We start from the raw sequence: 15,148 nt of genomic DNA, 5'->3' as shown, positions 1-15,148 counted from the left end.
CTTTCGTTTTTGCAACTTTTCTTATTCTTTTTTATTGCAATTATATAAATTTTGTAAATTGAAAATAATTTCACAACGAATATTTTACACGTTATAATATTAGGTTTAGTGTCATTCTGTATATTTCTCAAAAAATTTTCCAAAGTGTATAAGGCTACGAAGTTGTAAACAAAATAAAAAATATATGCTAGACGTTATAGTCTAGTTTTGATTAATTGATTCCCTACCTAAGTGAATGGAGGAATGTAAATGTATTTATTACTAGATCCATTAATAAAATAAGAGATTTACGTATTTAAAAAACGTTCTCACAAAACATTTGCAATACTTTATTATGAGTGACTCAGTATAGTACCTGCAATGTAATTTAATTTTAAAATTTTATACATGGTTTTATACTTTGATATAAATAGATACCAATTTCAATTATAGTGCTACACCTAGGAATAGTATTTTTTCTCAAATTTTTATCTTAATATTTGCCTATATTTCATATTTCATATTTGCCTATAATTATTCAAAATATTTTATTTAACGATTGTCAATAGTTCTCTAAATAAATTAATTAACTATAATATCTTTATATATTATCGAAATTTTGAATAATTGTACTTAAATATGTAAAACATGTTATTGGTGATTGTACAATTTACAGTATGTGATAACGTCATTTATTTTAAATATTTATGAGGATGCAGTTATTTCTTTTTACAATTGGTGGATGGAAAACATTTCGAAATTCAGGAACAGTTATCGTAGCGAACGTGTTTTTAACAAATAATACAGTCTTGCTGCATTCGTTGTATATATTCAGGGGTTAATCCTTGCTAAACACACCTGAATACTAACTCATTCAAACATGTGTCGCTCTCATTATAAAGGCCTCTTACTGTTATCTATATTCCGCGGCAGTTCCACTTTTCATTTTAATCAATTAATTCGTATGTGCATCTATAATGTTTAAGTCATTGATAAAATACTTCAATTAACTTTGATAGTTATTAACGTCACAATGCACAAGTATTGTTATTTGTTTTCCCTTATTAAGAATAAAAAGTTAAGACGGATGTATGATTGCCTCGAACAAGCAAAAATGGTGGCATGTCGCGTGTTAAAGTTTCAAGCCAAGCCATATAAAGAGGTGCTGATACAGCACCCTTTCGAGGCATTGGCAATGTCCTGAAAGGAGAATAAAATAATACAAAAATAATTTCAGTGAATCGAAAACATGGCGGTAAAAGTGTAATTTTGTTTATACAAGTACTTACATAACTACTAAATTAGCTTCCATTGAATTTTCAAGTAATAATTCTCTTAAACGTAAATGCCGATTTGTTTTCTCATTCATAGCGGTTAATTCAGACTCTTTAATGATATCTGAAAATAAATCGATTTTTAGGAATTTTTTAGAATTTTATCAAAATACGCGTGTAATTAACATAATACTACCATCGTCTGTTTTTGTATTTTCCGTTTCTTGAAAATTTGCTATTAGTGTATTAAAGAAATTTTTGGTAGTATCCTGAGCTGGTTTTGAAATATCTGGTATCACGTTTAAGGCAGAGTAATCTATCCTGAATTTCGATAAAAGACTTGCCATACTAATGATAAAGCAATAATAATATTAATAAATTTGTTTTAACTTTCTTTTTTGCTCGTAGAAATACATATTATATACTTACTTTCTTTGCTCATATTCGAGCTCTGAGTTTTTATTTGCAAGAGCGAAAACTCTTAACTTACTATTAGACCAATTACGTCTTGTACTGATTATATAGGGTAGCAGAAGGGTTAAACCACCATCATCGTACAACCACCATACATCTATCGTACCCTTCTTTTGCTTACGTTGAAATTTTGTTACGGTACTAATATCTTTTGCTACCGGTAGAAAATTCTGTTGATTCTCGCGTTGACCTTGCGCAGTTGGATTAGGATATTCGTTAATTAGTTTGGACCTTCTTGGAGCTGGACTCCCAGGAATAGAAATATCTGACGTACTACTAGCTGTAAGAATAACTATTAGTTTAAAGGCACGATAAGGATTATAACAAAAATTCAGTGTTTATGAAAACAAGCTTTTCAGATATTCCACAAACCTTGGCTAAGTTGGGAAAAGCTTTGATTTCCTGGAATTGTTTGCGCATTTTTCTTTTCTTCTTCAGCATCTCCTACAACCGTGCTACAATCTAAACCCTCGCTTATTCGAAGAAGTGCTACTGCTATATGCATGTCCAAAGCTTTGCTATATATATATATATAAAATTTTCGTGAAATTTTGATTTCATTTAATTATTATATTTAATTATATGAAAATACTTACTGCATTACATTAAAGTACATATTCAAATTTTCTCGAGGACAAGTCGCCCAGTCTTGTTTGTAGCCCATTAACAAAATATTGGGCCTCATCTTTCCCAAACCAGCGGCTTGCAAAAGAGAAGTAGTGCCGTCTTGAAAATTTGCACCATCCACCATGGAATAAAATGCCTTAATTTTATTCGCTCTAAACCACGAAGTACAGTTCACGGTCATGGAATTGCGCGTCTTATATGAAATTGGTGACTAAAGTATGGAAATTTAAATGTATTAAACATTACATAAAAGATGTGTATCACTTCTTACCGAAAAATACTGTACCTCGATAATATGCCCACAAATAAATAAGCTATTATTTTTAGTAATATAATGTGCAAAGTCAATGAGCGCTGATCTTGTACTTGGAGTACCACTGAGTACTAGCAGTTGAGGTCTGTAGTTTTTAACGTGTTCTTCAACTCTATCTAACTGCTGAACAGCGTTTAAGGCGTTATTATACGTCTGAGCTTGTGTCGTAGAACCCCAATTAACATCTACGAAATCATTTTTAGATTATTAACGTTGTCATTACAACATAAAAAATACTTAATTTGTAAAATATTACCTGGTTTTCTGTACGAGACTACTAAATAAAGTGCTAAAACTACGAATAACGTGATTAGCGCTGTCCACCATGAGATCAAGAACATCACAGAAACACAGAGAATAGCACCAGCAAGACTTAGCCACATGTTATAATACTGGAATAAAATTTATTTTGCGACTAATAATCTCTTGTTAGAAAAATAATTTAATGCAAATTGTACCTTAAACGTTGGTCTCCAACCGATTGGTTTAGCCAATGAAGCATGAAACGTGCTAAAGTTAACAAGAGTATAGGCAGCCAAAAAGAAATTTGAGATCAACGGAGCTATGGCATTCAATTCTCCTACAATAAATGAAATTTTTTATTAGAAACAATTAACATCGGTGAATAATGTCATTATTTATCTAGAACAAGATAGTATAACTCTAACCGATTAAAATGAAACCAACAGCAATTATAAATGTAAGAAAGTAACCACGAATTGGCTCTTTGTCTTTGTCACCACTAAACCACTCTATTCCAGGATACAATTTATCAAGACAAAGTGCCTGAAATACTTTAGGTGCAGAAACTAGTGATGCTAAGGCACTTGATAAAGTAGCTGCAAAGCATCCAGCATAAATAAATGGTCCAAATACAGAAACCAATTCAATCGCCTAAAACAATCGTATGAAATAGTCAATATGAAAATTAAATATTCATTCGCATTCCTTTGATTGCTAACTGTTAGAAGAAATACCTGAAAACTATTATGACTACCATAAAGACAATGTCCTGTACAATTAAATTTTGTGCCATACATGCTCCATACTATTTCGCTAGTATTTAAGGCAGCAATTGGGGACTCAGTTGTTTCATTAGTCGCATTCAAACTCGATAAGGCAGTATATGAACTATTGAAAATGTTCCACAAGTCATTAATATCACCAGACGCGTCTCGCATAACTGTGCCGCCCACCATAAGCGCCATAAAGAGGTAAGATATAGTTGTTAAAAGAATAGCCAACAGTGTTCCTTTAGGAATAGCTGTTTGTGGATCCTATCAAAAATACAAATTCTCTGTATGGACTATAATAGACATATATTTGTTGCTAATACTACAGATGTATGCAACATTAAGATACACGACGAGTTAAATGCTAAGATTTAATATAATGTAATTATAACATGTAATGTATAAAATAACAATATAATGTAATATCAATGAAACTTCTTAGCAATCAAAATGTTAAAAGATATTCCCTATAGACGAAAGGGCTAAATCACCTTCAAATCACCGGATATATTCGCACCTGCCAGGATACCCGTAGCCGCAGGAAAGAAAATAGCCAAAACTGAAAAAAAGTTGTGTTCCATCCCTTCGCTGTATCTGTAGTCCGAATAAAAGTTCTCTTTAAATAGATCAGCTGTGGACATATAGAAAATAGGATATGAATTAAACTATTGTAAAAACCTTAAATATTTTATCTGCAACATATGTTGATTATTCATCGTTATTTAATTCATAATTTAGTTACTATCTCTTGAACAAATGATATTATCAGCAGTAACCGTATGTATTACCGTTGTATCCTATAAATCCTTTGGCCCGTTCCTGATCGTTTTTAGGTCCAATGATGGTGCCAATCATGAAATCTGCGATAGCTAAGAGCAAAATAATCAGCAAACCAATCTGAGCCTTCGCCTCCCATTCCAAACCGAACATAACGATCAACAGCAACAGAACTATCGTGATACAACCTGTACGGAAGGGAACCATAAGAAATTCTGTCCAAAAAAATCATGTACATGGCCTTTTATACCGACCTATAATTCTGATGTCTGTATTGTCGCAATCAACGATACAAATCCCATTCGCTTTTAAACAGTCAACCATACTTTCACAGAATCCAACAACGTACATGGAGCAAGCGACAGCATTCGCCAAAGAAAATATAAGTCCTATAGAACCTCCGAATTCGGGTCCCAGTGATCTGGAAATCATGTAATACGTGCCACCTGCGGCAAGTAATTAATCTTATCATCTGACATCAGAGACAATAAAGAAAGCAAAACGTGTCGACCGACGTAGACACATTTTTTCCAATCATTGTTCGAATCGATAGTATATAACAGGTACGTATTCGTTGGTATTTACCTCCTTTAATGAGCCCATTTGTGCTAATCGCCGACATCGATAAAGATGTTATTGTGGTTACAGCTGTCGTTATTGAAATCAATAAAATAGCTTCCCCTAAAGGGAACAGAAGGAAAATCGCATGAAATCTATAAGATACATTTTCTTTTTTTTTTTTTTTCATAGTTACCTATGCCAGCTTGTGCTACGACCCAAGAGAGTCGTAGAAAGAGCATCACCCCCCAAATATTCAGAAGACATCTCAATAAGACTCCTTGAATCCATCCGAATTTTATACCGGAAATCGATGATTTCACCTGTGCTATTTGTAATATATGCGAGCCTGGGTCCTACGACATTAAAGCAATAAGCATAATTTTAAAGCGACTTAATGATATCGTTCAATCTAGCTTAAGCCCGAATAGAAATACAACATCGATGTATTACAATCAATTATCTACTTCATTCAAGTTCAAGTTAAATCATCGTCCTACATACTGGTCGATGACTGGTAGATTTTCTTGGATGACGAATAAGATTGTTTCAGTTTCCAGGTCCATTGGAACAAACAAGTATTTATGGAAAGAAACTGCAGAATTTATCGAGAGATTCGTAGATCTCTCTATGTGAGTGTTACGCGTAAATTGAGATTTAGAGGTGGTTATCGGCATTGAAGGTGATTCGTCTAGAGGAAGGGTCGCCAGTCAACCAATGAAGACTAACGATTTACGTAACAATGCCTCACATGCCATACATTACACGCGTCGCCCAATGTTCAGATACTTTTTAGAAATACTTTTTAGAAATTTAGAATATTATCAATAAGCAAAAATATATTTTACTCGTAATGGATGAAAAATAACATTGATAATGATATTGACAATATCTACGCTGTAAATCCCAGGCGTAACAGAATAAACACAATAATCGAAATTAAAACAATGGAAATCTAAATCAATGAAAGCTGAAAAGTGGAATTTATAGAACGAAGTAGTGTCGATGCGAACTCTTCAGAGTATTTACATGAGAATCAAACAAAGCTGAAGGAACTTTCGTCTCTCTAAATACGTATGGATCTGATCAAACAAACGATTGTAGAAGCCTTAGAAACAAGCTACTATGTAAACACTAATTGAATTACACCCTCTGTAATAACATGATATTTACGACGAATAGAGAAATCAAGGATTTTCGATACGAAACTGAAACATTTAGGTATTATGAATTACCTAAATGCTTTTTATAGCAGCTTATTTCAATTTGCACCAGCTAATACGATGATTCTTTTCTATCGTTAATACGCCAAAAATTTATTCGAAGAATAAATAGCAAGCACGAATATCCGCGGTTCAAAGATATTTTTCTACGTTTCAACTAGCAAGACGCTTCAACTAGCGTCTAACTCTTAGAGAGACGATTATTTCATCCCATTATTTCCCGTTATATCCTCGAATATCGTGCCTTGAAGTTCGGTATAATTGTAAAATTATTCTTAAGCATCTGCACGGAGCCAATCTTGCGTCGACTTACCCTTCGTAACGTGACGAGAATGTTCCTCGAATCGATCAAATAAATGAAGCTACCCTGACAAGAAGCTTATGAACTGTCAAATAATATTTTCAGATTCTCAATCATTCGATATTTCAATCTCGATAACGCAGTCCAAATATAAGTGTAGAACTTGAACTTAACTTTCAACAATTTCATCGCCTCGTAAAAACGTGTCGTGTTTCTCAATGCCACAAATTGTTTAACTTAACGAGAGAAAATTTCTCGAGCGATCCTCTTACTACAATTATTGTACCTTGAAATGTTACAACGAGAGGCACCAACCTGATCCTTCTCTTCTCGGAACCAGTACATTATGAAGATATACTTGGAGAGAAAAAGCAGCCTGTCCAAAGATGAGTCGTCTGTTCATCGTTGCAGATCATGCACGTAAGTACTTACGACGCGCATAAGTGAATTACGAGCGCGTTGCATCGAAAGAAAAAATCGACGAGGAAAAGAACACGCTTCTCGCCTACTGGCCACATACACACTCTTTCAAACCGACACGTCCGTACGATACGTGGTATAATAGTCAAATAATAACGAACGCTTATCTCTCGACTCGTAATGTATTCGGAGCACGCGTTTTACTGGTCCTACAGATGCTATTATTAATTCATGTGTGCCACACAATTTGGATTTACAAGTGATATTTCAATTTTCTTCTCTATTCGTTCCTTTTCACCGTCGTCAGTCGTTCAATCTACATATTTATTACTCTGTAATCGATCTAGTCAAATAAAATTGAATCGTTTATCGTTGACCTTTTGCACGTTGCGGTCGACTGATACGATGAAGTAATAAGAACGAGTACATGCATTGATACCAAATTCGTTCAACGACTTTTGTATGGTCTTGGTACGACGAAGCAGACGAAGAGAAACAGATAACCGCATCGATACAAACGCGTGATAAAATGATCAAAGTAAATGGTGCCTCATGGTAAGACAAAATTCTATTGTGCTTGTACAAAGATGTTAATTTCTCAAAAAGACGGTACGATTTGTCGAGCATTGCGTTGTGGATGAGACAGTCTCGTGGCATTTACGATTACTTCAAGTGATGCTTTAATTGTTCAGCCGAACGTGGGGGTTCCTATTTTAACATTCTACGATCCGCGAAGGTTGCTGCGTTTCTGCACGCGATTTCTAAGATTTCATGGCAAGGGCCATATAATCGATCCTCGCGGAAGTAAGTCTCTGCTAATTAATTCCAACGAAATGGACAACGATCTCGAAAATAGCGCTCGATCGTGCTCGTTTTCCATAGGAATCGCAGACAACGACAAAAACATAGTCGACTTTCATCCTGCTGAAAGACGCGTTGCTAATTAGTTCTGTCGATTCGAAAGATTACGATTCAAGAATTCGTTTAACTTCACATGAATCGATACGCCCCTAAAAATAAAAATTGCTCATACGCGTTTACTAATATTTGCCGATCCTTCTTGATCTTTTAATTAAAAACCTCATAAAAGACGCATCGCTAATCAATGTTGACTTTTTAATCTTTCAAAGTGAAGCTTGTTTAGGTTCGTGGATTACTTTCAAATTTTCAAAAATGGATATTGATAATAAACTTAACAGCAGCAGCGAATGGCTCTGTAAGCAAAACAAAAAGCGGAAGCATTATAAACGTACGTTGAAAATTTACTAAGGGTAACGCAGCTAATTGTTAAAATATTGCAAGTAACGTAGACTAAATAAAGAGACGGAAATGGAATATTTTCTCCTCACTTTTCATTATTTTAATTAACAAGAAAGGAGAGCGCGTCGGGAAATGATTTCTACATCCAAATGCGCGATCGATAAACTACGCACGTGCGTTTTCACCTGTTAACATTGTCAAAAAATGACCATCCATCTAATGTATGCCACACAGTGTGCTTTCTCTAACTCTGTGTCGTTCTCTAGCCCTCTAGCTCTTCCCTTTTCTCCTTTGATCCGTTTGGAAAGTTTTCGTTTCGTCACGTACTGTACAAGACGCTCCGTGTCCTCTCCTTTCTCTTTCAACCAACTTCCTCGAATTACCTGAGGAACGTGGTTGCTAATCGAATAAGTTTGGCCGTACCGACTCATCTCAATCGATCTGATTATACGCATCGAGGCGATCGAGAGAACTCGATTGTATCCGAAATTTATTTAGGTTGAATTATAGTTAACCCCGTGTCAGGGGCAATCTAGATGATGGATTTAAGTCGTTACGATTCTACGGTTATGCCGGACATATCATATTTCGTCGTAGTAGTCAGTTTAGCGGAGCTTATATTTAGCTAAACATACCATGAGACTTAGTGAAAAAGTTCTGCTGGCTCGAAACTGTTCTATTATGATTAATGGCGAGGATTTATTGTCAACTTGAAATGAGAAAACTTGATGGGAACAAATGTAACGTCTGTTCCGTCGTTATATGATTTCAGCTGGGGTTAATCAAGAAAGGGGTTAATCGCTTCTAATCCCTGTATTTTTAAATACTTTTACACAATGGGATATACAATTAAGAAACCCTACTAGTCGTTTTAGTTATCCTTTCTAGGAGTACTATTTCTTAAAACACGGTATATTTACATCTTACTCCCTACTTAGCTGTTCGGTACGTGTAGTATGAAATCAGGTTCATTGAAATTCATCTAATTCGATACTGACCCAAGCATAAATAGCAAACGACAAATTGTGTTTCAGAAGAAGGTATTTAGATATGACAAATTTTTGTTTTAACAGATGTATCGAACGTAAAAATATTGTTGGACTATTGCATCAACTGTAGTTGACAGAGTGAAACATTATGATGTGAATAAACAAACGTTCTAATCAGTTTCTTAGTGGAAGAAGGATTAAGAAAATAACGTTTAACGAAGCCTCTTTGTTATCACAAGGAATAGGTCAATCACGGTAAATAGAACAAGATGAATATCGTTTTCTTTAATCGTGTAAGTTATGTAACTTATTAGAAGGCATTCAGAAAATGAATAAAATAACAAGCTTATTTAGCTAAGTTTGATAAACACTGTGTATAGATACTAAAATATTCATAAGAAACTAACGACAAACCGATTACCGAAAAAAAAGTTATCGCTTTCCGACACAGAATAAATTCAAATCGAACAAGCTCCTAAATATAGCGCCGTTTTCATTGACTCTTACTATTTCCGAGTAACACGAACAGGAAACGGAACGCTATGTGATACAAAGAATACACCGATTCAGCAGCTAGTAATACAAATTCAGACGTACATTCAATATACATGGACTTTTGATAAATCAGCGTGGCGAGTACGAACGAAGATAAAATACTGTTCATTTCCCTTCGTTTCCGTTGTGGTAGTCTCGCAAAATTCTTCCAGTTATTTCTCTATGCTTTTTCTTTTTCCTACAATCTGACAAAACTGCTTAATTATTATCTCATCGACAAGCAACAGACGTATGAACATATATATGAAGAAAGAATGAACGAATCTGTAAGGCATTGTTCGTTGGCGAATGCGTGCACGACCACGTTTACTATACTTGGTTAATTTTAGACCGGAGTAGTTGACGAGAGAGGGTCGTAGATAAGGGACGAACTCGGTTAAGAAATGCTTGAATGTCAATGTACACCGTGTCAGCCGACGTACATGTGTTCGTACATGCATCGACGTACCGCTGTTTCAAACGAGGAAGATAGAGAAAACGCGACGACTATACAAGGCAACACGTATAGAAACTTATTCTAAATATACTGTACCATACATTTGTTATACAAAATATTTTGTATATGTTACATACGATTATGTTACGATCGAGATAGTTTGTAAGAATGCTGTAAATGTATATGAAAGTTACAAGATATTAAAATCACAGAATTATTTAAACAGTCAATGCTCCATTATATCAATAAGCCTCGACACTTAATAAGACCATCTTTCGCGTAACAATCTTTTTATCAAACATATATTTGCGATAAATACGTCGCAACTTGTGTATACATTTCCAAATTAGCTTTACTAGTATACATTCTTCCAGCATAATCGTGACATTCGTATCACTTCGTTGCAATGCTAATGAAACTTCAAAAAGTGTTATTATATTCATGAAAATTTTCTACGATAAGTGTTCGAATACTCTCGTAGTATATGTATACTATATCATATAGTTCGAAAATTCTCCGAACGAACGTTGACTCGATCTTAAGGCTCGACACTCGTTTAAATAGCAAAGGGCAACTTTCAAGTGACCCACATAATTTTTTCACGGGGTGGAGTCTCATTGATTATGCTTTTTCACAACTATTTGCCTTGTCGCTGAAGTCTAATGTTTAGTCTGTAAACGAAGTACCGACACACTGACTGAGTTAGCGATAAGCTGCAAGTTGATTAATTGTTTGTTGTAATTGCAATTTCGCGACGTGCAAACATAATGCAAACGACGTTATGTAAAACGACATCAATCATATACATAAAGCGTAAATTCTACCTACCGCCTCAATTGAAATTAAATTGATCTCACCCTAGTAGCCACGAAATAATTATGAAACTTCTCTCTAAACGATAAACAAATTTTATACGAGTTTACTATTCAATTATACGATTCAACGATTTAAAGAACAATAAATAACGCGATAACGAGACTCGAAAATAAACTTGCTCGTTTATCAAAATGACATCAAAATGAAGTGAAAAATTGTCTCGTAAAAGCACGTGTTGGGTGATTCAAAGACGTCTGGAGCTGGAAATCAAGCGAGGAGAATACCAAGTGCATAATATCACACATCGTCGTAATCATAATGAACACAACTACCGACGCATTATAAAACAAAGTAATAGCGGTCCTATTAATGGTCAAGTATCATCATCCTTACCTTGTTAAGCAGAGTGGGATTGTGAAGCTCGTCCAAAGACGGTCTATGAGCAGCCTGAATACTCATAATGTTTCTATAATTATCCAGTCTAGGGAGAGCCTCCCTCGTCATGTGTCTAAGAGACTTTCTCGTTTCCTGTTCGCCAAGAAGGCTGGCACGACCTTCCAGACTGTCTACTCGATTTACGTGGAATCTGGTTCTCCTCAGGGAATTCAATTCCACCGTTTCGGAATCGGTATCGCCGTTTACGCCGTTCTCGTGAGCCATCTTCTCCTTCAATATCTCTTTGATTACTTGTTTTCGGCTCTGTGATCCTTCTACTTTTCGTTCGTTACACCGCTGACGATGCAGCTGACGACAATCAGGTTCGACAACGTCTTCTGGAAGCTGGTGAACTGGACGTATGATCGTTTCGCCTTTACTGATTCACCTTCGAATTAAAATTCTCTATTAACAGTTGGCTCACGAATGCAAGTTTGTAAATCGTTAACTACGGATAATATTCTTCGAGTCTTTGTAAGAGTAAGTCAAGTCTTGGAAGGTTTTATAACGGGGAACGTAACTTCCTTTTGTCTTTATCGGAAAGACGAAGATCTATTTTCATTTTGCATTATACGTGTGGTTTGATAATTAAAAAAAAAGGTTGGAACTGACTAATAGCTAGACTGCGGATGTTTAGGCAGATTCATAGGTTTGTCAACTAATTTAATTTTTTGTAAGTGTACAATTTTTGCATCTTCAAATTTTCTATAAATGTATAAACATTCGCGGTTTGATAATTCTAATCGATCTTTAAGTAACCGCCGAGAGATCTTGTTTACAAAAATGCGACTGGCATTTGCAATTTCTGAATAATATTAGCCGGAAAGGGCGTTGAAAGAACGAAGGGGGAGAAGTTACAACGATCTTGACCGAAAGCAACGATCGTAAAGATTATTTGCAAATGCCATTGTAGATATGGAATTATTCACGAGTATTCGATTTTAATACGGGACAAGCTAGATGAAAATCCGTATTCGCAACATTTTTTTGAATCGGTCTGTCTTAAATACGATCGATACCCGATGCCCTTGGTTCTCCAGTTACAATTAGTTAACAACTGCCGCGTAGGCTTGTCAATTATGAAATTACCCTTGTTTACAACACTCCGTACATAATTACTAGCTCTCGACGGGTTAATGCATGAATGATCTAGTTATTGAATTAATCGTTTCTTCTAACGCCGTAAAAAGATAGTTTTCTGATTGGAGTAGAAACTAACTGTTTTATTTTTTAATGTACGAACAGAAGGAAAATATTTATCAACATCTGTGAAGTTCAAATTAATAAAATGGAAAATGAGAAAAGATTCTTTCTGTATGGTACGCTGGTTCCGTGAAACGATCTTGGGCGGTGCTCGATTAATTGATAAACGTTTTATAATTTATTTCATGACAAGATTAAAAAAGATGGGAGGCTGGCAATGCATCCTTAACGGTTAATGGTTTGGGTGTACTTTAAACGAACAATTAAACGCTTCGAGGAAAAGTTTTATAAGCGAATGTATAACTATTTCAATCGCTTTATGAGCAGCTTCTTCGTTATTTTACTACCATAAATATTTCATTAAAATGGAAATTAGTGTTCCTATCCATTGCAAATGAGCTATGCTATTGGTAATTAGAAAAAGTAATACTAATAATGGAAAAGCACTCTATTCGTTGTCAATTAATGTTCCGCTCTTGACAATTAACTTAACTTCGATTTAAAATCGGAATAGAATCGAATCGTAAAGAGAATTAATAGTTGTAAAAAGAATTTATGTGACCTTTTGTCTTGTTATTATTTATTAAACATAGTCCCTGCCTTTCGGCTTTGGATGACTTCCGGTTTACATACTTTCTTACAGACCTTTTGTCTTGTTATTATAAGAACAAATTTCGGTGTAAGTCGAAGTACATAAAGTAAACCAAGTAATTACCGCAAAAATTGGTCTTGATTAACGTCTAACTAGATCATTCTAATTTACGCAAGTTCAAAACTGCATTTTTAACGACAGCTCGTCAGTCCGTATCATTTCAAAATAGCTGCAACGCAGGAGTATCGCGTAACATATTAACCTGAAACTGTTAAACGATCGTATATCATTGAATTTACATATGAAATTATTGTTCATTTAAGTATAATAATTACCTATAGTTTCGAATTACGGCCCATTCAGAAATTGTTTATTATTTCCCTTTGAAAATTATTATGATAAATTAAAAACATAATTTAAGTAAACTTGCAACATTTTTATACAAGCCAAGGAAAATATCAGATTAATCAACAAGTGAAAAAGGTCTTCTTTCATGCAAGTATACGATATCATTTGATTACATTTCGTTCATCATCGAACAGTTTTTTTATTTCGTTTACACTATTTTGACTATTGACTTAACATAAATATTAAGAATCTAATATATTTCAATTCGATTATTCAATGAAAAATTTGAAATTCGAGCGAAATACCGGAAGTCGTACTTCGCTGGTTCACATAATGTTCACAAAAACGTTCATGATAAGCAAGAGACCGTGGCAAATATCCTGGTAACTCTCACGACCACCTACTTTTTCATATTTCGACTGTGTCGTCGATTCACGTATGAGTAAAATGATTTTCTCTATGTTTTATTTTAAATACGATTAATATTCTCTTAAGTTTATCGTTGTATATCAAAAAATAATAAGAAGTCGGTATATCGCTGCTTATCAGAAAAAAGGGCAGCTACTCTCTGTCTTCTCTATTATAAATATGTATACATATATTATGTCATGTTTTACTAATTCATATTAACACTAGCATGCCTCTCGATTGGTCTTTTTAGAAAGAAAGGAATCGATTCTCTTTCTTCATTTTTTTAAGTTTTCGGATATTCTTTAATTATTTCACGATTGATCGTAGTCTGTTCATGAAAATTTCAAAATCCCGATTAGCAACTAAGAAAGATTAATTTATGTAATTACACATACACACACATATATATATATAGACAATCCACGTAGATATATAAAAGATATATGTAGATATATAAAATTTAATTGTAAGAACACAAACTTTTAAAAAATTTGCTAACGGAATTAATCAACCCCAGTATTGACCCAAGAAAAATATGTATTTTAATAGATATAATAAAATTTTATATTGGAGATATTGTAAAATTTTCTATTAAAGAAATGACGAAAATCTGAGAAAATAAACATTTTAAAAAAATAAACAGTTTGAAGAAACGTTACGGGGTTCATTGTAGGAAGGAAGCCGACTCACCCTAGACGTGCGAATGAAGTCTAGTACTTTGTAGCATTATTCGTATAGATACAGAAGGGAAAGGCCAGTGCAGATGCTCGAAAAGGAATCATTCACAAAGGGATCAGGTATAAGGGAATAAATAGAAGCAAGCATTTCATTCTTCACCTTCTTTCTCAGTCAGGTAAAAAGGCCGTCAAGTAGAACAGAGTATCCGTCAGGTATTCGATCCCCCCATAACCTCACGCCATGAATATTCACGCTTTCGATTTGTTCTCACATCTGTCCATTGAATATGAAACAACGATGCTAACATTCGATGTTTTTCTGGAATATAATCGACCGCATGTCAGGTAACATAAAACGAAGCCGGCAACTTCTTAACTAATGTCCAGTTACACCACGACGCGACTGTCCTTTCTGTCAATGAACTTACACTGTACGAGAATTGGACCGATGTGTACACTTATATGTT

General features: G+C 34.5%; 1 protein-coding gene and 1 long non-coding RNA gene across 2 annotated transcripts; one reads left to right on the top strand and one right to left on the bottom strand.

Moving 5' to 3' along the window:
* Positions 1–1,037: 1,037 nt before the first annotated feature.
* Positions 1,038–11,675, bottom strand: LOC117236001 (bumetanide-sensitive sodium-(potassium)-chloride cotransporter). The gene is made up of 17 exons (XM_033498564.1): positions 11,409–11,675; positions 5,212–5,371; positions 5,043–5,138; positions 4,712–4,903; positions 4,469–4,645; positions 4,172–4,311; positions 3,645–3,944; positions 3,336–3,561; positions 3,126–3,247; positions 2,924–3,059; positions 2,641–2,852; positions 2,324–2,565; positions 2,100–2,245; positions 1,683–2,007; positions 1,450–1,601; positions 1,269–1,377; positions 1,038–1,179 (listed from the first exon to the last, which is right to left on the bottom strand). The coding sequence occupies exons 1-17, from the start codon at positions 11,673–11,675 to the stop codon at positions 1,044–1,046; spliced, it is 3,138 nt and encodes a 1,045-aa protein (XP_033354455.1). The 3' UTR covers positions 1,038–1,043.
* LOC117236007 lies at positions 4,903–5,408 on the top strand. Its single transcript, XR_004493765.1, has 2 exons — positions 4,903–5,020; positions 5,208–5,408. It is a non-coding gene; the product is annotated as an uncharacterized LOC117236007 (long non-coding RNA).
* Positions 11,676–15,148: the final 3,473 nt, after the last annotated feature.

Source organism: Bombus vosnesenskii, unplaced genomic scaffold (assembly GCF_011952255.1).
Source record: "Bombus vosnesenskii isolate JDL3184/JDL3185 unplaced genomic scaffold, Bvos_JDL3184-5_v1.1 scf7180000013339, whole genome shotgun sequence".
Taxonomy (NCBI): domain Eukaryota; kingdom Metazoa; phylum Arthropoda; class Insecta; order Hymenoptera; family Apidae; genus Bombus; species Bombus vosnesenskii.
The sequence above is the reverse complement of the archived record's forward strand: the minus strand, read 5'-3'. Positions and strand labels throughout refer to the sequence as shown.

What these genes read in the sequence shown, in the direction of transcription:
- LOC117236001 (XM_033498564.1), bottom strand. Translation starts at nt 11,675, where the DNA reads ATGGCTCACGAGAACGGCGTAAACGGCGATACCGATTCCGAAACGGTG. An exon ending in ATATATCCGGTGATTTGAAG is followed by an intron (nt 3,945 to 4,171) that starts GTGATTTAGCCC and finishes TATTTTTGATAG; the next exon opens with GATCCACAAACAGCTATTCC. An exon ending in GAAGCTAATTTAGTAGTTAT is followed by an intron (nt 1,180 to 1,268) that starts GTAAGTACTTGT and finishes TTCTCCTTTCAG; the next exon opens with GACATTGCCAATGCCTCGAA.